This window comes from Acomys minous (genome assembly GCF_964271855.1).
Source record: "Acomys minous genome assembly, chromosome: 6".
Lineage (NCBI taxonomy): Eukaryota > Metazoa > Chordata > Mammalia > Rodentia > Muridae > Acomys > Acomys minous.
Genome location: NC_140487.1, coordinates 129,629,950 through 129,650,313, shown reverse-complemented (window position 1 = coordinate 129,650,313; position 20,364 = coordinate 129,629,950). Strand labels below are relative to the sequence as shown.

The 20,364-nt window shown below is 53.6% G+C and overlaps 1 protein-coding gene across 6 annotated transcripts in view; it reads left to right on the top strand.

Moving 5' to 3' along the window:
• AGRN (agrin) overlaps positions 1 to 20,077 on the top strand; it is a 32,430-nt gene extending 12,353 nt beyond the window's left edge. For 3 of the 6 annotated variants that reach the window (XM_084785329.1, XM_084785332.1, XM_084785331.1), the window contains 34 exons: positions 5,470 to 5,685; positions 5,756 to 5,980; positions 6,070 to 6,294; positions 6,423 to 6,629; positions 7,571 to 7,789; positions 7,861 to 8,055; positions 8,141 to 8,341; positions 8,424 to 8,572; positions 8,658 to 8,763; positions 9,880 to 9,996; positions 10,074 to 10,238; positions 10,374 to 10,517; positions 10,607 to 10,731; positions 10,804 to 10,909; positions 10,993 to 11,322; positions 11,426 to 11,563; positions 11,989 to 12,116; positions 12,233 to 12,347; positions 12,430 to 12,549; positions 12,664 to 13,008; positions 13,106 to 13,298; positions 13,454 to 13,669; positions 14,057 to 14,286; positions 14,377 to 14,511; positions 14,678 to 14,774; positions 14,859 to 15,023; positions 15,196 to 15,307; positions 15,519 to 15,530; positions 15,759 to 15,875; positions 16,026 to 16,218; positions 16,302 to 16,389; positions 17,640 to 17,864; positions 18,320 to 18,423; positions 18,660 to 20,077. In XM_084785329.1, coding sequence (XP_084641455.1) covers positions 5,470 to 5,685; positions 5,756 to 5,980; positions 6,070 to 6,294; positions 6,423 to 6,629; positions 7,571 to 7,789; positions 7,861 to 8,055; positions 8,141 to 8,341; positions 8,424 to 8,572; positions 8,658 to 8,763; positions 9,880 to 9,996; positions 10,074 to 10,238; positions 10,374 to 10,517; positions 10,607 to 10,731; positions 10,804 to 10,909; positions 10,993 to 11,322; positions 11,426 to 11,563; positions 11,989 to 12,116; positions 12,233 to 12,347; positions 12,430 to 12,549; positions 12,664 to 13,008; positions 13,106 to 13,298; positions 13,454 to 13,669; positions 14,057 to 14,286; positions 14,377 to 14,511; positions 14,678 to 14,774; positions 14,859 to 15,023; positions 15,196 to 15,307; positions 15,519 to 15,530; positions 15,759 to 15,875; positions 16,026 to 16,218; positions 16,302 to 16,389; positions 17,640 to 17,864; positions 18,320 to 18,423; positions 18,660 to 18,817 — 5,621 coding nt within the window. In that variant the 3' untranslated portion in view covers positions 18,818 to 20,077. Of the gene's footprint in view, positions 1 to 5,469; positions 5,686 to 5,755; positions 5,981 to 6,069; positions 6,295 to 6,422; positions 6,630 to 7,570; positions 7,790 to 7,860; positions 8,056 to 8,140; positions 8,342 to 8,423; positions 8,573 to 8,657; positions 8,764 to 9,879; positions 9,997 to 10,073; positions 10,239 to 10,373; positions 10,518 to 10,606; positions 10,732 to 10,803; positions 10,910 to 10,992; positions 11,323 to 11,425; positions 11,564 to 11,988; positions 12,117 to 12,232; positions 12,348 to 12,429; positions 12,550 to 12,663; positions 13,009 to 13,105; positions 13,299 to 13,453; positions 13,670 to 14,056; positions 14,287 to 14,376; positions 14,512 to 14,677; positions 14,775 to 14,858; positions 15,024 to 15,195; positions 15,308 to 15,518; positions 15,531 to 15,758; positions 15,876 to 16,025; positions 16,219 to 16,301; positions 16,390 to 16,575; positions 16,600 to 17,369; positions 17,403 to 17,639; positions 17,865 to 18,319; positions 18,424 to 18,659 lie in introns of all 6 variants that reach the window. The other 3 variants (XM_084785333.1, XM_084785334.1, XM_084785330.1) reach the window with 2 other exon arrangements.
• The last annotated feature ends 287 nt before the right edge of the window (positions 20,078 to 20,364 follow it).

Here is a 20,364-nt window from a genome sequence, read left to right as displayed (position 1 = left end):
TGTCTAGAGATATCTCATGTGGGACAAAGTGATGGCTTCTGGGCTTTTTGGTTTGGGAACTAGGGCTTGAAACAAGACTTCTATATAGCCTTGGCTGTCCTAGAACTCACCATGTAGACCAGGCTGGCTTTAAAATCATAGAGGGCCTTTTGCCTATACGTCTCAAGTGCTGGGGTTAAAGGTGCATGCTGCTGTGCCCAGCCATGGTCTCTGTTTGGCCAGGATATGGGTCATGGGGACATCAGAGAACCCTGGGATTGAGGCTGTGGGTGTCGTTCTGAGAACAGACCCTGAGTTGTTCTCTTTTTAGGAAGCAGTGTTTGGGTTACATAGATAGTCTGGGTCACTTCCTGGATCTTGAGAGTGGAGACAGTACCCTGGCACTGTCGGGGCCTCTGTCCTATACTGGGAGGTTGGAGCAAAGCAGTCTGTAAAGCCAGGTGGGGAGGGAGCCCAGGCATCCCAAAGCAGGAACTTGATGCACATGCAGGGTACCAGTGTCTATCCTGCCTTTTGATGGCCAAACGGGGAAGGGCCATCTGTAGCCAACTGCTCTTTATTCCCAGTGTCTATAGGGTTAGCAAGCTGGCATTGACACACTTGGCCAATAGGCTTGTGGTCCCTAGTTGGGCAGTGGTAGGGGCAGTGGGAATGAGGCTGTCAGTGAGTGGTAGGTGTGTCTAATCTAGCCCGGGGCTCTGGTTTTATGACCCCAAGTTTTGGCCCCTGGTACTTGTATCCTTCCTAGAAGGCCCTTTAGAGTACTGAGCCTAGATTGGGTTGTGCTAAGGTGAGGCTGTGTCCCACCAGGTGCCTCTTCCTGGGAAGTTATTGTCAGGGCGGTTGAATATCACCGTTTGCTCTATGACTTTCACTATTCCTAGAGTTAGAGACTATTTGGCTGGGTTGGTGAGTGAGTAAGCAATCTGCCTATTGGGCTGGGAAGCAGGAGGAAGTGGCTCTGCTTCTCAGTAATTTTTTAAAAAGGGGCCAAATCCAGTACTTGGGAGGCAGAGGCAGGTGGATTGCTGTGAGTTCGAGGCCAGCTTGATCTACAAAGTGAGTCTAGGACAGCCAAGGCTACACAGAGAAACCAAATTAATTAATTAATTAAATGGGACCAAATCAGATCGCTGTGAGTTTCAGGCCAGTCTGATCTACAAAGTGAGTCTAGGACAGTCATGGCTACACAGAGAAACCTAAATAAATAAATAAATAAATAAATAAATAAATGGGACCAAAACGCTCCCAATGGGGTGGGCTGTTAGTGGGTAAAATGTTTCCTTTAGTATGGTGCATAAGGTTAGGCCTGAGTGTTCACATACTAGGGGCAAGAGGCCTACAGCTTTCTATGTTCAAGGGAGGCTCAGGAGTGAAGAGATCTTCCTTCTTGGCCATTTCAGTTTCTTCTGAAACTCCCCAACCTGCCAATGTCCTCCTTCCTTTATATTTATGCTGTATTCCCCACAACTGTGCATGCAGTCCCCTTATTGATACCCAGCTTTCTTTTGTACACTTTAGACACAGGACGTGGCCGTCATACACACAAACGAATACCCACACCACGCACAAATGGACACAAGCAGGCTCACGGGCATCCATATGTTTCATCTCTCAACCTACCAAAGACTAGGAAAGAAGTTAAATATACCCTCTACCACTGTGGTAGATATAAAAAGTACAGGACGCCTCCAACATCACGTGGAGAGATTGCCTGGGTAAGAAGCTAGGAGGCCAGGGAGAAATTCCACAGGGGCTGAGAAGCCAGATGTGATCCCTTAGAGACTGTTGGCGCACAGGTGCCCAGGTTGGCCACTTGTTTTTATAAGAAGCAGTGTGAGGAAGTGACTAGGAGCGCAGGTGGGCTCAGCGCTGGTGTTTATTAGGCGTGTGGCTTTGTCAGTAAACCTTGCTGAGCCTCTGCTTCCTTCCCTGATACATGAACATTGCATATGATGAAGTCTGGTTGTTAAAGTAGCTCTCCCTGCCATAGTGATCCGTGTGTGTGTGTGTGTGTGTGTGTGTGTGTGTGTGTTTACATTTACTTCATCCTCACTTGTCTGCAGGTGGCCTCAGATTGTGTCTGTTCTAACATTAAGAAATTTAAAAAAAAAAAAAAAAAGAAAAGAAATTTATCAAGCCGCATGGTGGTGGTGCACATCTTTAATCCCAGCACTCGGGAGGCAGAGGCAGGCGGATCTTTGTGAGTTCGAGGCCAGCCTGGTCTACAAAGTGAGTCCAGGACAGTCAAGGTTACATAGAGAAACCCTGTCTTGAAAAAAAAAAGAAAGAAAGAAAAGGTAAGAAAAGCAAGGAAAAAAGAAAAGAAACTTATCAGAGGGTGATAGCAAGCACCTTTAATCCCAGCACTGCGGAGGCAGAGGCAGGCAGATCTCTGATTTCATGGGAGACCAGCCCATTCTACAGAGTGAATTCCAGGACAGCCAAGACTGCACAGAGACACCCTGTCTCAAAAAAAGAAGGAGGAGGAGGAGGAGGAGGAGGAGAGAAGAAGAGTGTTGTCTTGAGCTTTTGTGATCTCTTGGTCCTGTGGGGAAGGGACACATAAACTTTGTTAAAACAGGAATCACCATGGATCATTCTGCATGAGTTTAATGGTGTGAATGTAAGTGTAAGGCAGGGGTCTATTGGAGGTGATAGATGGTTCCCAAGTTGCTCTCTCCTTTTTGTTTTTTGAGACTCGGTTTCTCTGTGTAGCCTTGACTGTCCCGGCCTCACTTTGTAAACCAGGCTGGCCTAGAACTCACAGAGATCTGCCTGCCTCTGCCTCCCGAGTGCTGGAATTAAAGGCGTGCACCATCATGTGTGGCTCTCTCCTTTTTTCTAAGCATTCATTTGTGTGTGTGTGTGTGTGTGTGTGTGTGTGTGTGTGTGTGTGTGTGTGCCATGACACAACATGTAGAAATTAGGACAAGGTGCTGGAATCACTTCTCGCCCACTATGTGGGTCTTGAGAATCGAACTCAGATGGTTAGGCTTGGTAGCAAGCCAGCCGCAAGTAAACTTTTAATAAGTGACTTGACTGCAGAATCAGGATGGGTACCATGTTCTCCAAACCTTATATTTGCCACAGAGCCTCAGTACAAGTCTTTTGTTGTTACTGTTGGTTTTTTTTTTTACAACAAAATCTTAGACTTGTAGAGCTAGCTACACCTGGCTTTGGTGTGTGGGTCTTAGTGGGTGAAGCTACCTTGGCTGTGGGTTTGAGACCTGGGGGAGGTTGGCTAAGCCAGGTACTCAGATAGAGAGACCAAGAAGCTCAGACACCATCAGTCTGCCAAAGAATGGGTGCTGGGTGCAGACCCAGAGACTGGACCTAGAGGAAGCCTGGTCAACAGCCGAAGAGCGCAGGCAGCAAGCATCAGCTCAGCCTCAGAAAGTGCTTGTCGATTTGGTATGAGACCTTCAGGGGCTTGGGTGAGAGAAGGCCAACCGTGAGAATGGCATGACTGGGAGAGAGAACGCTAAATGGGAGAGAGGTGTTGACTAGGCATGAAGAGAAGCCACTGGTGGACATAACATATGTTTGTTTTGAGCCAAGACGGGGAAAGCTGTTTGTGCTAACAGTCCAATTATTGTATGCTCTACACAGTACTTGTCTGGGGCCCCTTCTCTTAAGTTTTATAGACATTGGAAAACCCATAGTTCTGGGAGTAGGTACTTAGTAACCCTATTTGTAGAAAGGGAAGAGGACACTAAAGCACAGTGTGGAGTACCTGTCTCTAAGAGCTGATGAAAGGTTAACACACACACAAGCAGGTTATATGTCAGGCAGGTAGATACTCCCATAATGCCAGCCTTCTAAGGTGGCGGCTACCCAGACAAACAAACAAACACGGGAGGCCATTGCTCTAGCCCCCAATGCACCCTGCCGTCCTAGGAGATGTCCAGGATGGCTTCTGCCTCATTTCTGAGCATTATGTGAGGCGATGATAATTACACCCAATTAAACATTTAGTAGATCTAAGGAACTTAGGGGCCCACCAAACTCAAGGTTCATCTTCTCAGAGGGTGTTGGCCCCAATACTGTGCTTAGGAAGGCTTCCCATTGGTTATCTAAACTTTAAATATTCCAGTGTCTACTTGTGGTCTTCGTGAACAACACCTGGCTCTTCCTCTGGACATTGCTGTTTGAGTCTACAATGTTAGAAAGCTCAGCCAGGTGTGATGGCGCACGCCTTTGATCCCAGCACTCAGGGAGGCAGAGGCAGGCGGATCTCTGTGAGTTCGAGGCCAGCCTGGTCTACAATTGAGTCCAGGGCAGCCAGGACTACACAGAGAAACCCAGTCTTGAAAAACAAAGAAAAGAAAGAAAGAAAGGAAGAAAGCAAGCTAGCTCTTGTATGAGTGTGTGTGTGAGTCTGAATGTAGGGAGCATTCTCACTGAGAGGGAACTCAGAGGACTTGGATGAAGATATTTCCTGAAGTCAGGGCCCAGAAGGACAGAAAGGGAGTTACCTGTGTGAACCCAGAGAGACCTGTGCCACCGCCAACTTGAGGCTTAGTGGAAAGCAGTATATGATTGTAAATGGGAGAAGCTTTGAAAGGTTGGAGAAGTAGAGGAAAAGGTTTGAAGGAGAAAAGACGGTGGGAACAGGGTAAAGGTTGGGGCAAGGCAGGACAGTGTGCTTCTGGAGGTGAGAGACCTACTACAGAGCTGGCATGGCGGCGGGCGGCGGGTGCAATGAAAGAAGAAAGCAGGGTATGTGGGGAAAGTTCCAGACTCCTAGTCGTACGTAGTGCCCATCAGGCCTGCAGGAAGGTGAAAGAGCTTGGTGGGGCCACAGGGGGACCTCAGAAGATTTTGGAGCTGGTGTTTACTGTGAGGTAGCAGGAGTCAGATGGATACCGAAGCAGCTCCCCAGAAAGGAGCCACAGAAACCTAAGGTGGGGTGAGTCTGAGTTGTGGAGTAAGATCAGACAGGTACAACTCTTACAGCCAGCGTCTTTCATTCACACCGTCCAGTCCCCCAGCAGTGGCAAGGCTCTCCCTGATACACACACGCACCCCAGTACATATTTTACTCAGATCCTTCAGGGCCCTTCCAGTGCAACTACCTCCGAAACCCAGCCGCATAGGAGCTGAGCCCTGAGGCTTATGTGGATGGAGCTAAGGCATCCATACCTGGTGTGTTAGGGCCCATGGAGTTGTTCAAGAAGAGAAAGCTTTGTCCTATTGTGGGGACATAAACTCTCTACAGTTGAAGGGTATGAAACGAGGGAAGCCTTCCAGGGAGGGGTAGGGTTGGACATACGCATTGTGTCAGGTGCAGGGTGCAGGTGCTTGTGTGTTTGGGTGGCATCTTGGTCATGTGAATATTTGGATATGGATCTCCCTGTGAAATCTGGGCACAAACAGAATGTGATGCAAGGGCTCATGGGTGTGTGGACCTAGGAACAGATTCCTGGTAGCCTGCCTCTGAATACTCTTTCTCTGGTCTAAACTCAGTATGCAGGGGGATGTTATGTGGCTTTGGTGCTGTGTGTGAACCCAGTGTTGAGGATCCAGGCCGGGCCTCCTGTGTGTGCAAGAAAAATGTCTGCCCTGCTGTGGTGGCTCCTGTGTGCGGCTCGGATGCTTCCACCTATAGCAATGAGTGTGAGCTGCAGCGTGCACAGTGCAACCAGCAACGGCGCATCCGCCTACTCCGCCAAGGGCCATGTGGTAAGTGAGTGCGCGGTGGGGGAAGGGGGGGCAGTGAACAATCAGTGTGACCCCACTTGTATGCCCACAGGGTCCCGGGACCCCTGTGCCAATGTGACCTGCAGTTTTGGTAGCACCTGTGCACCCTCAGCCGATGGACAGACTGCCTCATGCCTGTGTCCTACCACCTGCTTTGGGGCCCCAGATGGCACTGTGTGTGGCAGTGATGGTGTTGACTACCCCAGTGAGTGCCAGCTGCTGCGCCACGCCTGTGCCCGCCAGGAACACATCTTCAAGAAGTTCAGTGGTCCTTGTGGTAAGCAAAGCACTCTGCATGGCTTCTCTCATATGTGACTCTTCAGTGTACGCTGGCGGCAGCTCCTGATTACTACTCTCGGACCCTAGACCCCTGCCAGGGCAGCATATTAGACCTGAACCACATCTGCCGTGTGAACCCGCGTACACGGCACCCAGAAATGCTTCTGCGGCCAGAGAACTGCCCTGCCCAGCACACACCTATCTGTGGAGATGACGGGGTCACCTATGAAAATGACTGTGTCATGAGCCGTATTGGTGCAACCCGTGGCCTGCTTCTCCAGAAACTGCGCTCTGGCCGATGCCAAACGCGAGGTTGGTGCTCCTAGAGGATGGATCCAGCCCTGCCGTTGCGGTCCTGCGTACCTTGTACCCCCACCCACTACGTCAGGTGCCCAGTTGGTGTGATGTTCTGCCTATCTGATCTCCTTGCCTGCTCCCAGACCAGTGCCCGGAGACCTGCCGGTTCAACTCTGTATGCCTGTCCCGCCGTGGCCGTCCCCGTTGCTCCTGCGATCGTGTCACCTGTGATGGGGCTTACAGGCCTGTGTGTGCCCAGGACGGGCACACGTATGACAATGACTGTTGGCGGCAACAGGCCGAGTGTCGACAACAGCAGGCCATTCCCGCAAAGCACCAGGGCCCGTGTGGTGAGCAACCTGGGATTCAGCTGGGACTAGCTGGTCTTGCGTCATTCCTCGTCCCTACCATACACCATCTCCATTTCTTGTCATGTATCTCCTGGGCTCCTGGGCTGGGGTCACTGGAGAGGGTGCTGGTATGTGGTGGCTGTGAGGAGGGGAGTTGGGAAACCTGGAAAATGAAACAAAGGCAGTGTGCACGTGGCCTCGCTACACCAGCAGGCCCTCTTGTCCGTTATCATCAGGCTCCGTACTGCAGGGGGCACAGACTACCAGGGTGGGCAGGAATGGATGTGATGCTGGAGATTCCTTGCTCTAGGAACACAGTGCAGTTCCAATCTTAGAGGTAGATCCTGCTTTGGAATTTGAGGGACCAGTGGAGAGGGTGGAGGAAATTGGGCAGTGGCCTCTGCTATCTGTCTTGGTCAGTCCTCTGTCCATCTTTCTTTCTGCATCTGTCTGTTACTTCTCGGTCCTTCCTTCCCTCTCGGCTCCGACTCTTGTGTCTTCCAGCCTGACCTGCTGGCAGGATGAGGTGCTGCGCCTGCCCCCCTGGAGCCCACAGCCCGAGGTCTGCCCCCCGGTGCGGCTGGGGGGAGTGGCTTGCTACTGCCTGGCCTTCTGGTCCTCAGAGCAAGTTGACAGACACCTTCTTCCCTGTGTAGTCTGTGATTGTGGGGAATAGTGCTTTCCGATCCACGGGGGGAAACGTTTCAACCCCCGTGTGCATGGTATCCTAGGGCTGCTGGTGGTCCAGGGTCAGTGACCTGCTATGGGCAGTCAGAAACTCATATGTCCCCCATCTACCTCTGTTATGTGTCTGTCCCTTTCTCTGCTGTGTCCTGTGCATCTAGCTTTTCCTCCACCATTCCCACCCTGGAGAGGGGCTATTGCATGGGCTTGGTCCACAGCTAGAGGAGAAAGTAGACTGAGTACCACATCCTCCCCAGACCAGACCCCATCCCCATGCCATGGAGTGCAGTGTGCATTTGGGGCAATATGCACAGTGAAGAATGGGAAAGCTGTGTGCGAGTGCCAGCGGGTGTGCTCGGAAGTCTACGATCCTGTGTGCGGCAGTGATGGTGTCACTTACGGCAGTGTGTGCGAGCTGGAATCCATGGCCTGTGCCCTCGGGCGGGAAATCCGAGTGGCCCGCAGAGGACCCTGTGGTCAGTGGTGGGCAAGTGGGTGGGGTTGGAAGGAGGCTCTGGTCAACGTGCTGATAGAATTTCCTCTCCAGACCGATGTGGGCAGTGTCGTTTTGGATCCCTGTGCGAAGTGGAAACCGGGCGCTGTGTGTGCCCCTCTGAATGTGTGGCCTCAGCCCAGCCCGTATGTGGTTCTGATGGGCACACATATGCTAATGAATGCGAGCTGCATGTCCACGCCTGTACACACCAGATCAGCCTACATGTGGCCTCAGCTGGACACTGCCGTGAGTGGGACCGGAAGGGATAGGTCTCCATGGTTCCCTCAATAAGGGAATCGTGTTTATTCCTGCTTCTTACTCTCTCCTGCAGAGACCTGTGGAGACACAGTTTGCACCTTTGGGGCTGTGTGCTCAGCTGGACGGTGTGTATGCCCCCGTTGTGAGCACCCTCCACTTGGCCCTGTGTGTGGCAGTGATGGTGTCACCTACCTCAGTGCCTGTGAGCTACGAGAAGCTGCCTGTCAGCAGCAGGTACAAATTGAGGAGGCCCGTGCAGGGCCGTGCGAGCACGGTAAGCTCAAGCAGCTCATGTGAGCCCCCTGGACCCCAGGCTCTGGTAGAGACCTCAGGGTGACGGCTCCCCTTTCCTGCAGTTGAGTGTGGCTCGGGGGGCTCTGGTTCTGGGGAAGACAATGAGTGTGAGCAGGAGCTATGCCGGCAGCATGGTGGTGTCTGGGATGAGGACTCAGAAGATGGACCGTGCGTCTGTGACTTTACCTGCCAGAGTGTCCTGAGAAGCCCAGTGAGTACCCCAACTTTCCCATGGCTCCAGGGTGGATGTTCTGAGGAGGGGCTCGGGGTCGCCTACATTGACAACCCTCCTCCAGGTGTGCGGCTCCGATGGGGTCACCTATGGCACTGAGTGTGAGTTGAAGAAGGCTAAGTGTGAATCGCAGCAAGAGCTGTACGTTGCCGCTCAGGGAGCCTGCCGTGGTGAGTGGCACATCCAGCATGTGGTGGTGTGTTCTGTGTATTTGTGCTTCTGATGATGGTGGTGGCTTTGTCTTTTATATTTTCTTTTATTTATTTTGGTTTTCTTTCTGTTGTTGTTTTATTTATTTTGAGGCAGGGTGTCTCTACATAGCCTGGATGTTCTGGAACTAGCTATGTAGAGTAGGCCAGGCTGGCCTTGAACTCGTAGATCTGCCTGCTTCTGCCCCTTGAATGCTGGGATTAGAGATGTGCACCAAGCACTCACTCTCTTTTTTTCTTTTTCTTTTCTTTTCTTTCTTTTTTTTTAAGATTTATTTATTTATTACATATACAGTGCTCTGTCGGCTTGTACCTCTTCAGACCTTAAGAGGGCATCAGATCACATTATAGATGGTTGTGGGCCACCATGTGATTGCTGGGAATTGAACTCAGGACCTCTGGAAAAACAGACAGTGCTCTTAACCTCTGAGCCATCTCTCCATCCCCCAAGCACTCCCTTTCTATAAGACAGATTTAAGTTTCCAAATGGGGCTGCCACTAGGGACTTTTACTCTTGTAGATTTGTTTTTTTAATGACAGGCTGGGTGTGGTGGTGCATGCTTTTAACCTCAGAGGAAGGTGGGTCTCTGAGTTTAAGGCCAGCCTACAGAACCAGTTCTAGGGCTACAAAGAAAAACTCTCAGAAGGAAGGAGGAAGACATTAAGTGAAATTGTACTGATCTGTGTGTTGTGTGTATACACAGATGTTTCTGCATAGGAGTAAATGTTCTGTAAGAATATGAGTGACTGATGTAAAGGCGTCTTCACATATTTGTATACACTTGTTTCTGTACGCATGTCTGTTTGTGGCTCCGGTAATGTGTGCATGTGGATATGTGTCCCTATCTGTGAATGTGGTTTTATATGTTTTGTGCGTTTGGGGTTCTGCATTTACTATATGTCTTTATATGTGATATGTTGATTTCACTTATGACAGCCTCAGATTTTTGGCTCCCAGTGGAACTGATGTCAAAAGGGGCGAGTCATGTGGCAGGAATCATTGAGGCAGAATGATTGGGCTTAGAATAAACAGCTAGCGCTACATCTAATAATGAATTTCTGTGCACCTCTCCTCAGGCCCTACCTTGGCTCCACTGCTGCCCGTGGCCCTCCCACACTGTGCCCAAACCCCCTATGGCTGCTGCCAGGACAATGTCACTGCTGCCCAGGGTGTGGGCTTTGCTGGATGTCCCAGTGAGTACCTGAACAGCCCTGACCATGGTCTAGCAGAGCTGTGCAGCTCCAGTGACCAGTGCTTTGTCCTCTTGTAGGCACCTGCCACTGCAACCCACACGGCTCCTACAGTGGCACTTGTGACCCAGCCACAGGCCAGTGCTCCTGCCGGCCAGGTGTGGGAGGCCTCAGGTGTGATCGCTGTGAGCCTGGCTTCTGGAACTTCCGTGGCATTGTCACTGACGGGCACAGTGGTTGTACTCGTGAGTATTGGCGCTCCAAGCGGTCCTGCCTGTCACTGCTCATGTTCGGTCTGAGCAATACCTGGTAGGGCTCTGGGGCAGGGACGGAAACCTCCCCGGGTACGGACCATAGATTCTGCCCTCCCACTCCCTCAGCCTGCAGCTGTGACCCTCGGGGTGCTGTGAGAGATGACTGTGAGCAGATGACTGGACTGTGTTCCTGTAGGCCTGGTGTGGCTGGTCCCAAGTGTGGGCAGTGTCCAGATGGTCAAGCCCTGGGCCACAATGGCTGTGAAGCAGGTGAGGGCAGGGGCTGGTGCCGACCTTAGGACTCCCTATGCTAAGGGTGGGAGTCCCTGAGTTTGCAGGAATTTTTATGCCTACCCCAGATCCCGTTACACCTGTGACTTGTGTGGAGATACACTGTGAATTTGGAGCATCCTGCGTAGAGGAGGCTGGTTTCGCCCACTGTGTCTGCCCAGCTCTCGCATGTCCAGAGGCTAACTCTACCAAGGTAAGGACTGAAATGGGCAGAGAATGACGGGGTAAGGAGGCCTTTCCCGAGCATCCTTTCCCTGTATCCCAGGTCTGTGGATCAGATGGTGTCACATACGGCAATGAATGCCAGCTGAGGACCATTGCCTGCCGCCAGGGCCTGCACATCTCCATTCAGAGTCTTGGCCCGTGCCAAGGTAAAGCCCTAGAGCAGCCATCTAAACCAAACCAGAAGGACCTGGTCCCGTCCTGACTCCAGCCCCTAACATCCTTTTTGCAGAGATTGTTCTTCCTGGGGCTTCTCCAACGTCTGCATCTGTGACCACCCCAAGGCATGCCCTGAGCAAGGCACTGTCATTCCCCCACCACAGCCTTCCTCTGGCTCCCAGCAGGACCACCCATGAGTGGCCCACCCCACCACCCACATCACCTCAGACCACGGTCAGCATCCCTGGGAGCACTGCATGGCCTGTGCTGACAGTGCCTCCAGCAGCACCCTCTGACGTAACCAGTCTTGCCACGTCAGTCTTCAGCGAGTCCGGCAGCACCGACGGGAGTGGCGACGAGGAGCTGAGTGGAGCTGAGGAGGCCAGTGGGGGCGGGTCTGGGGGTGAGCAGGGCCTCAGGGACGTGTGGGCAGCTCTGAGGGGGATGTGGGGCAGAGCCCAAGAGTGGCTCCTACCCGGGGCTGTGCTTAGACTACATTTCCCCAGGACTTGAGCCCCCTGCGGGCAACATTGTGGTGACCCATGGGCCACCCATCGAGAGGGCACCCTGCTACAACTCACCTTTGGGCTGCTGCTCAGATGGCAAGACACCTTCACTGGACTCAGAAGGCTCCAACTGTCCTGGTAAGTGGACAGCGGGGAAAGGGATGAGCTAGAGGAACAGCGTAGACATGTCAGGAGTACTGTCTTCACCCTGTGGCAGCAGGTTGGTATAAAGTTGTGGTGCTCTGGCTCTAGCACTTGAGTGTGTGGGGGTTTAGAGATTTGGCACACATGCACTCTGGTCTCAGACACTGAATATGCGTGTGTGCCAAGGACCCTGTACCTAACCCATCTTTCTCCTTGCAAGCCAGCTTGGGGCACCTGCTCCTAGGAATTGCCTGGTAACTGACGCCAGCCCTACCCTGGGGTTCCCACTTACTAACCCCATGATCATCTGACTAACATCCCCTGCCCTGCGCCCCACATGGCTTGCTGTGGGGCCTGCTTCTGTGGCTGCTTAGGAGGCTAGAAGGCATTGGCAGGGCCTCACTGCCCCTCCCCCACAGCTACCAAGGCATTCCAGGGCGTGCTGGAGCTTGAGGGGGTCGAGGGACAGGAACTGTTCTACACACCTGAGATGGCTGACCCCAAGTCAGAGTTGTTTGGGGAGACTGCAAGGAGCATTGAAAGCACGGTATGAGGCTTTTGTGGAGTGTCCACTTAGGACAGACCCAGATGACTGGCTCAAGTGAATCGATCTTAACTGGGGTTAGGCAGTACCTTGTACCCTCACCCATTACCTGCCCACAGCTGGACGACCTATTCCGGAATTCAGACGTTAAGAAGGACTTCTGGAGTGTCCGTCTGCGGGAACTGGGGCCCGGCAAATCAGTCCGTGCCATTGTGGATGTTCACTTTGACCCTAGTAAGCTCCTGTTCCCCTCATGGGAAGTGATGGCTGTGGACTACACGGGGCCAGGTCATGCTCAGGACCCTCTCTTCTCTAGCCACAGCCTTCCAGGCACCGGATGTGGGCCGGGCCCTGCTCCGACAGATCCAGGTATCCAGGCCGTGGGCCCTGGCAGTGAGAAGGCCTCTGCAGGAGCACGTGCGATTTTTGGACTTTGGTGAGTGCTAAGTTAGGCTTCCTCTTGCCTGTCCTCCCTTCTCTGGCCTCCATGTCTCAACAGTACTCTGCGTGCCCTGTGCCTTGCATACCTAACAGTTACCCTTCCCTGCAGACTGGTTCCCCACACTCTTCACGGGAGCTGCAACAGGAGCTACAGCTGCTGTGGCCACAGCCAGAGCCACCACTGTGAGCCGACTGCCCGCCTCTTCTGTCACCCTACGGTACCCCAGTCATACCAGCCGGCCTGCTGGCAGAACTACAGCACCACTAACCACACGCCGGCCACCCACCACTGCCCCCAGCATTGAACGGCCTCGGACTCTCCGCCCTAAATGGCCCCCAAAGTCCTGTGATTCCCAGCCTTGCCTCCATGGAGGTACCTGCCGGGACCAGGATTCGGGTAAGGGCTTCACCTGCAGCTGCACCGCAGGCAGGGGCGGCGCTGTCTGTGAGGAAGGTAAGGTCACCCAATGCTGGAGGGTTTGGGGATATGGCCAGAGAATGTAGCAAGGTCTCAGGCACTCCTCCAGCTTAGATCTGTCTGTTTCCCGCAGTACAACTCCCCTCTGTGCCGGCCTTTGCGGGCCACTCCTTCTTGGTCTTCCCCACCCTACGGGCCTACCACACACTGCGTCTGGCACTGGAATTCCGGGCACTGGACACTAAGGGATTGCTACTGTACAATGGCAACACACGTGGCAAAGACTTCCTGGCTCTGGCTCTGCTTGATGGGCATGTGCAGTTCAGGTGGGCGTGGTGGGTGGGGTTAGTATGTGAGTGTGGCTTCTGTGGGTCCGATGGGCGGTGTGGTTACAGAGACCAATCAGACCTTCTGAATCTAAGGGCTGAAGTCTCTGTGGTGAGCCTGGACCAACATCCTAAACACCTGCTACCATGTCTAGGTTCGACACAGGCTCGGGGCCAGCAGTGCTAACCAGCTCAGTGCCAGTGGAACCAGGGCGGTGGCACCGTCTAGAATTGTCACGGCATTGGCGGCAGGGCACACTTTCTGTGGATGGCGAGACTCCTGTTGTGGGTGAAAGTCCCAGTGGCACCGATGGCCTCAACTTGGACATGAACCTATATGTGGGTGGTGTCCCAGAAGAACAGGCTGCCATGTGAGCAGGAACAGGCTGGGCCTGGCTGGGCCTCTGGTCTCTGACTCTGGGTAACAAATGATGGGAACAGAGGAATTGGGTGTGGATGGTAGCTGTAACTTTGACCCCAGCCCAGCCTCTGACCCTCCACCGGTTCTTGCTGCGCTATCTGTGGTAGCAGCCTTTGATGGGACCTGTGAAGATGGCTATCCCTGACCTTCGGCCCTGACCTTTGAACCTCATCCCCACCATCTGATTCTGTCTTGTTATTGAGCTGGCCACCCCGTGAACACATACGGAGAGTAGGCGTAGGGGCACCCCTGATCCCTAGCCCTGGTTTACAGGGCATGTTGGTATTACAGCTGATTGTGAGAGGGTGTCTCTGACTCTGACCCCTCCTGGTATCAGGGTGCTTGATCGGACCTCTGTGGGCGTCGGCCTGAAAGGATGCATCCGCATGCTGGACATCAACAACCAGCAGCTGGAGCTTAGCGACTGGCAGGGCGCCGTGGTCCAGAGCTCCGGCGTGGGAGAATGTGGAGACCATCCTTGCTCGCCTAGTCCCTGCCACGGTGGGGCCCTGTGCCAAGCACTGGAGGCTGGCATGTTCCTCTGCCAGTGCCCACCTGGCCGCTTTGGTGAGAGCCAGCCTGGTGACTGGGAAGGAATCTAGGTGTTGTGGGAAGAGTCTCATGTTTCCTGGAATCCCTTGCCCAATCTCCCCTCAGGGCCGACTTGTGCAGATGAAAAGAGCCCCTGCCAGCCAAACCCTTGCCATGGGGCAGCCCCCTGCCGCGTGCTCTCTAGGGGTGGGGCCAAGTGTGAGTGCCCCCTGGGACGAAGTGGTGCCTTCTGCCAGACAGGTGAGGTCAAAGAAGTGCTGGGGAAGGATGAGGGGTTAGAGCCAAATTCCTGGGTGGATTTGGAGTCTGGTATGTAATTCAGTAGGGTTGTATTTGATCATTTAGACACAGTAGTAGGGAAACTAGGGCCTGCAATCCTGTTTGACATCTGTTTGGCCCTCCATAGTCCTGGAGACTGCTGGCTCCCGGCCCTTCCTGGCTGACTTTAATGGCTTCTCCTACCTGGAACTAAAAGGCTTGCACACCTTCGAGAGAGACCTAGGGTTAGTAGGGCAGGAGGATTAAGGGAAGGGAGCCAGTCTGATGGGGAGACAGTGACGCATTCCCACAACCCCACACGACCCCAGGGAGAAGATGGCACTGGAGATGGTGTTCTTGGCTCGTGGGCCCAGTGGCTTACTCCTCTACAATGGGCAAAAGACAGATGGCAAGGGGGACTTTGTGTCCCTGGCCCTGCATAACCAGCACTTGGAGTTCCGCTATGATCTTGGCAAGGGGGCTGCAGTCATCAGGTGGGCATACGGGAGCCAGGCTGGGCATTGGCCGGGGCTGGACATTGTGCGCAGATAACAAGGAGGGCTGGAGGGCTACCCTGAGGTTGGGATGAACGTGTATATGCCAGGGGTGCATGACAGTGTCACTCGGAGTGAGCAGAGCCCAGGGCCTACTCATATCTTTTTACAGGAGCAAGGAGCCCATAGCTCTGGGCACCTGGACCCGGGTATTCCTGGAACGGAATGGCCGCAAGGGTGCCCTTCAAGTGGGCGATGGGCCCCGTGTGCTAGGGGAGTCTCCGGTGAGTGTCCAGGGTGTGAGGAAGTTCCAGGCCGCCCACACCCTATTCCCACCACTTCCCTTCCTCCTCCCTGGGGCTTCAAAGACCCTGATTGCCACCTCTCAGAGAACTGTTTTCTCTGTCTGCCCTGTGCCTCAATCTGTCTCCTTTCTGCCCCCACTGCTTTCTGGCTCTTGCTCTGCAAACCCCCCACCTGCTGTCCGGATGTCAGAAATCCCGCAAGGTACTGTTGGCTTCTTACCCAGCCCAACTCATCATCTCTGGTACCCATTCCTAGAGTAGCCTTTCCCACTAAGGCCCATGTCTGCCATTTCTGTGTGATTAATGCTGCCTCCTAGATAGTAAGGGGTGGACATGGGGCATCAAGCAGTTGGGCGTATTGACCTGGGATTCGTCCTGCTCTGGCCTAGGGGCATCGTACGTGACCTTCTGCCCCTTGCCTCTCTTATAGGTGCCGCACACCATGCTCAACCTCAAGGAGCCCCTGTATGTCGGGGGAGCTCCTGATTTCAGCAAGCTGGCCCGGGGAGCTGCAGTGTCCTCTGGCTTCGATGGTGCCATCCAGCTGGTATGGGGGCAGGCACCAGCCAGGGTTCTCCACAGTGGGGTGGAGAAGGGCTGTCGTATGTGGGGATTTGGTCCCAGGTGAGGGCTGGCTCGTCAGAGAAGGTAGCAGATGTGACTAAGGGGTTCTCTCTCTCTCTCTCTTCCTCTTCAGGTGTCTCTAAGAGGCCACCAGCTGTTGACTCAGGAGCATGTGTTGCGGGCAGTGGATGTCTCACCTTTTGCAGACCATCCGTGCACCCAGGCCTCAGGCAGCCCCTGCCTTAACGGGGGCTCATGTGTCCCGAGGGAAGCCACGTATGAATGCCTGTGCCCTGGGGGCTTCTCTGGGCTACACTGCGAGAAGGGTGAGCACTGGCAGCCCAGGGCTGAGACTTGACATGCCCTGGAGATCTCACCTGAGGCCCAGTTCATCCCGTCTGTCTCCCAGGGCTAGTTGAGAAGTCAGTGGGAGACCTTGAAACACTGGCCTTTGACGGACGGACCTACATCGAATACCTCAATGCCGTGATTGAGAGGTAAAATGAGTCAGGAGCCAGGCACTCCCTCTTCCCCGCAGCTGTCTTGTCTGGTCCTATCTGTGCATGCCGTGCAGAGTATGGGTGTTAGGGTCTCCACATCCCTGTCAGCTCTGGCCAGGAGAGGAGGCCGAGAATCTTCCCTACCCCCTTCATTCTCACTGTCTCTGTCTCTTTGTTTGCAAGCGAGCTGACCAATGAGATCCCAGCGTAAGTAGGCCCTTGGCTGTACTCATACCTTGGCACTTACTCATGTCCATGCTTTGCTCCTAGCATTATAATCCTGAGTCCCACTAAAGGAGGAATTTCTACCCTGGATGGAAGATGGGGTTGGGGCCTGTTTATGCACTGTCAGGCTCAGCTTCCTACCTTGGAAGTGGTTAGTCCTCTACCCAGGATACACCCGCCAAGGGCCATCACCCACACCACTGAGGCTCCAGTACAAGTGTGATTTTGTGCTTGTGTATACATGTTTCTACGTGTGGGTGTGTATCTGGGTGTGTATCTGATTTGTGGGTATATATGTGTATATTATATCTACATATGCCCATATGTGTATGTAACATACAAGTATGTATGTAAAGGTGAGCCTGTGTGGATGTGTGTACATGTATGTAGGAGTGTGTGTGCCTATGCGTGTGCGTGTGTGTGTGTGTGTGTGTGTGTGTGCGCGCGCGCGCGCGCGCGCGCGCGCATGCGTACAGGCATGGTCCCGTATGTGCTTAGGCATCTCCAGGGCTGCTGCCATCAAAAGGGCCTTTGTATCCATCCCATATCACCTATGCCTTTCTCCTTGAACTACCCACCAAGGCATGTCACCAACATATGCCTTACATAAGGGTCACTGCCACAGGCTCTTTCTGGGAAGGGCCATAGATGCTCTGGAGCTACGCTTGCCCTTCCTCTCATCTGCACATGTTGGCCTGCATCCCGCCTGTCTTGTCTCCTGCTTACTGCTTCCCTCTCTTCCTGCTTCTAAGCCCTGAAACTCTGGATTCCTGGGCACGTTTCAGGTAAGCACATGGCAGGACCTGAGACCCTGCACATTAGCTTGCCATGTGCCTGCCTCTTGTCTGCCCCTTCTCTGACCAACTTTATCTAGTTGTCCCACTGTGGGCGTCGCCCCGCGCTCCTAGCTGCCTGGGTCTGGTCCCCAGCCCCTGGTGTCTGTGGTAGCAGCAACACCCACACCTACACCACTCCATCACCTACCAACCTGGGCGCCCTTGAACAGTCCTTTCGCTTTGCAGTGAGAAGGCACTACAGAGCAACCACTTTGAACTGAGCTTACGCACTGAGGCCACTCAGGGGCTAGTGCTGTGGGTCGGCAAGGCCACGGAACGCGCAGACTACATGGCTCTGGCCATTGTGGATGGACACCTGCAGCTGAGCTTTGACCTAGGTTCCCAGCCAGTGGTGCTGCGCTCCACTGTGAAGGTCAACACCAACCGCTGGCTTCGAGTCAGGGCTCACAGGTCAGTGGAGCCCACTGAGAGCAACAGTAGGTAGTAACAGGACTTATTTAGCTGCGTCATACCCAGTCCTCATGGTCACTAGCAGTCTGACTCAAGGCCTCTTAGTGAGCAGGGGAGGAGGGGGCAACAAGAAGACACAGGAGGCTGCGTGTGGTGGCGCACGCCCTTAATCCCAGCAATTGGGAGGCAGAGGCAGGCAGATCTCTGTGAGTTTGAGGCCAGCTTGGTCTACACAGGGAGTCCAGGACAGCCAGGGCTACACAGAGAAACCCTGTATCAATAATCAAGGGGAAAAAGAAGAAGAAGAGAAACATTAAGCGCTGGCCCCAGCATAGCGTGTAGTATCACCCCCAGGTGTAGTACGCACAAGGCGTGTAGTAGAGGGAGTGAGGAGCCTAGGTCATGGAAGACGTAGGCAGGATGCTCTTGACAGCTTTGTCCCACCTGTCCCTCAGGGAGCAGAGGAAAGGTTCTCTTCAGGTGGGCAATGAAGCCCCTGTGACTGGCTCTTCCCCGTTGGGTGCCACACAACTGGACACAGATGGAGCCCTGTGGCTTGGTGAGTGTTCGGAGCTGGCCAGGGGAGGGGTACCCAAGGGTCTCACACTCTCTGGTGGGTAGACTGTCCTAGAGCTGACACCTGGAGCAGCCCTGTCTGGATAAGAGATGGGCTGGCCCTGCAGATTTTAGGCCACAGGAATCTGTGCACGTGTGTAGCACCTCCACTGTTATTCAGGTGCTGGCGGGCCCCATATGTTGGTGTCGCTGCCTGCTGATCTGTTATCTGTGTTGTAGGAGGCCTGCAGAAGCTTCCTGTGGGCCAGGCTCTACCCAAGGCCTATGGCACAGGTTTCGTGGGCTGTCTGCGGGACGTGGTCGTGGGCCATCGCCAGTTGCACCTCCTGGAGGATGCTGTCACCAAACCAGAGCTAAGGCCCTGCCCCACCCCCTGAGCTGCCACCAGAGCTCCCGCCCTCCCTACTGTAATTATTTTCTATTTTTGTAAACTTGTTGCATTTTTATATGATTTTCTTGCCTGCACGTTGGCCAGATAACTCCTGGCCTGGCCTCCTTTCCGTCCAGGCAGCTGTGCTGCAGAGATAAAGTGGTGCTGAGGGACTCTTAAGTAGACCGTGGCACCCTAGAGCCCTGGGCTTTGAAGGCAGCCTTAGGACACACTCCTCAGCCTAAGGTATCAGGCCTCAGCCTCTTGCACTGTATACCCCTACCTGTCCACTTGTATCAGTCCTTTGGGTCTCCTGGTCCATTGGCAGGCCCTGTTTGTGTGTTATTAATGTGTTATTGGATGAGAACTGTGTCCCTGAGCAGGAGGGGGTTGTTGGGGTTGAAAGGGCCCGTCATTATAGCAAATAACATTGGGTCCTTTGTAGGTTCCCGCTTAAGCTGCTCTCCTGCGTGTGCTGAGGGCCAGCCTCATCCCTGGCTAGTCTGGACCCCTAGTGCTCTCTGTCTCAATACTGTGATTTAGAAAAATTGGTAATATTGGGGCATTATTTTTACTTCCCCATATGTGTCTGCCTGTCTGAGGGGACTGGAAACAAAAGCCAGGCACGATCTAAGTGTCCTGACTGGCCTTCAGCTGGCCTTCCCCACCTACCCAGCCACCCTGGACATGGTCATCCTTTCCTCAAACACCAGGCCACTCAGGAGCCCCTAAAGTGTGTGACCGTGGGATGTGGTTGACCTCCACTGCTCACCTGCCTGAGCATCCAGCTGCATTTGTCTCCCGAAGGATATCTAAGCCGGACTCCTAACCATATTCTTCAAGCGTTGATTTTACTTGAGTTCTGATGTGGAAGTGTGGTCATTCCTGTTTTAACTCACAGAAACCCTTAATTGGTCTAACGTGAGGACAAACTCAGTTGGTCCATTGTGATGGTGGTCATCCTTGTCCCAGTGATAATTATCTGCCTGGGTGTCCAGCCAAAGGCAGGTACAGAAGTGGCAGAGATGGCTATGGAGCCAAAAATGCCTTAAACTGCAGCAACCATCCGTTTCTCCACTCCCTGTCCTTAGTGTCCAGCACAATCATCTTGGGAGACAGACCAGACAAATCTGGGGTGGGGGCAGGTGGGGGCAGCCTGGCCTTCCTGCTTCTGTTGTCCAAGGCTGGAGGGGGCTGCATGGTGTCTTGTTACTAACTCCAGTATGTGTTCATGTCAAATACCATGAAATAAAGTTTGAAAACCTTACAGTAGGGTCCATGTTTGTACTTATCAGCCTAGTGGCTCTTTGCTCAGATTCACGAGGCACAGACTTCAAGCTCTCCTGTTTCTTTTTTTGGGGGGTTTTGTTTTTTTGTTTTTTTTTTTTGTTTTTCGAGACAAGGTCTCTCTGTGTTAGCCTTGGTTGTCCTGGACTCACTTTGTAGACCAGGCTGGCCTCGAACTCACAGCGATCCTCCTGCCTCTGCCTCCCGAGTGCTGGGATTACAGGCGTGCGCCACCACGCCCACCTAAGCGCTCCTGTTTCAGAGTGG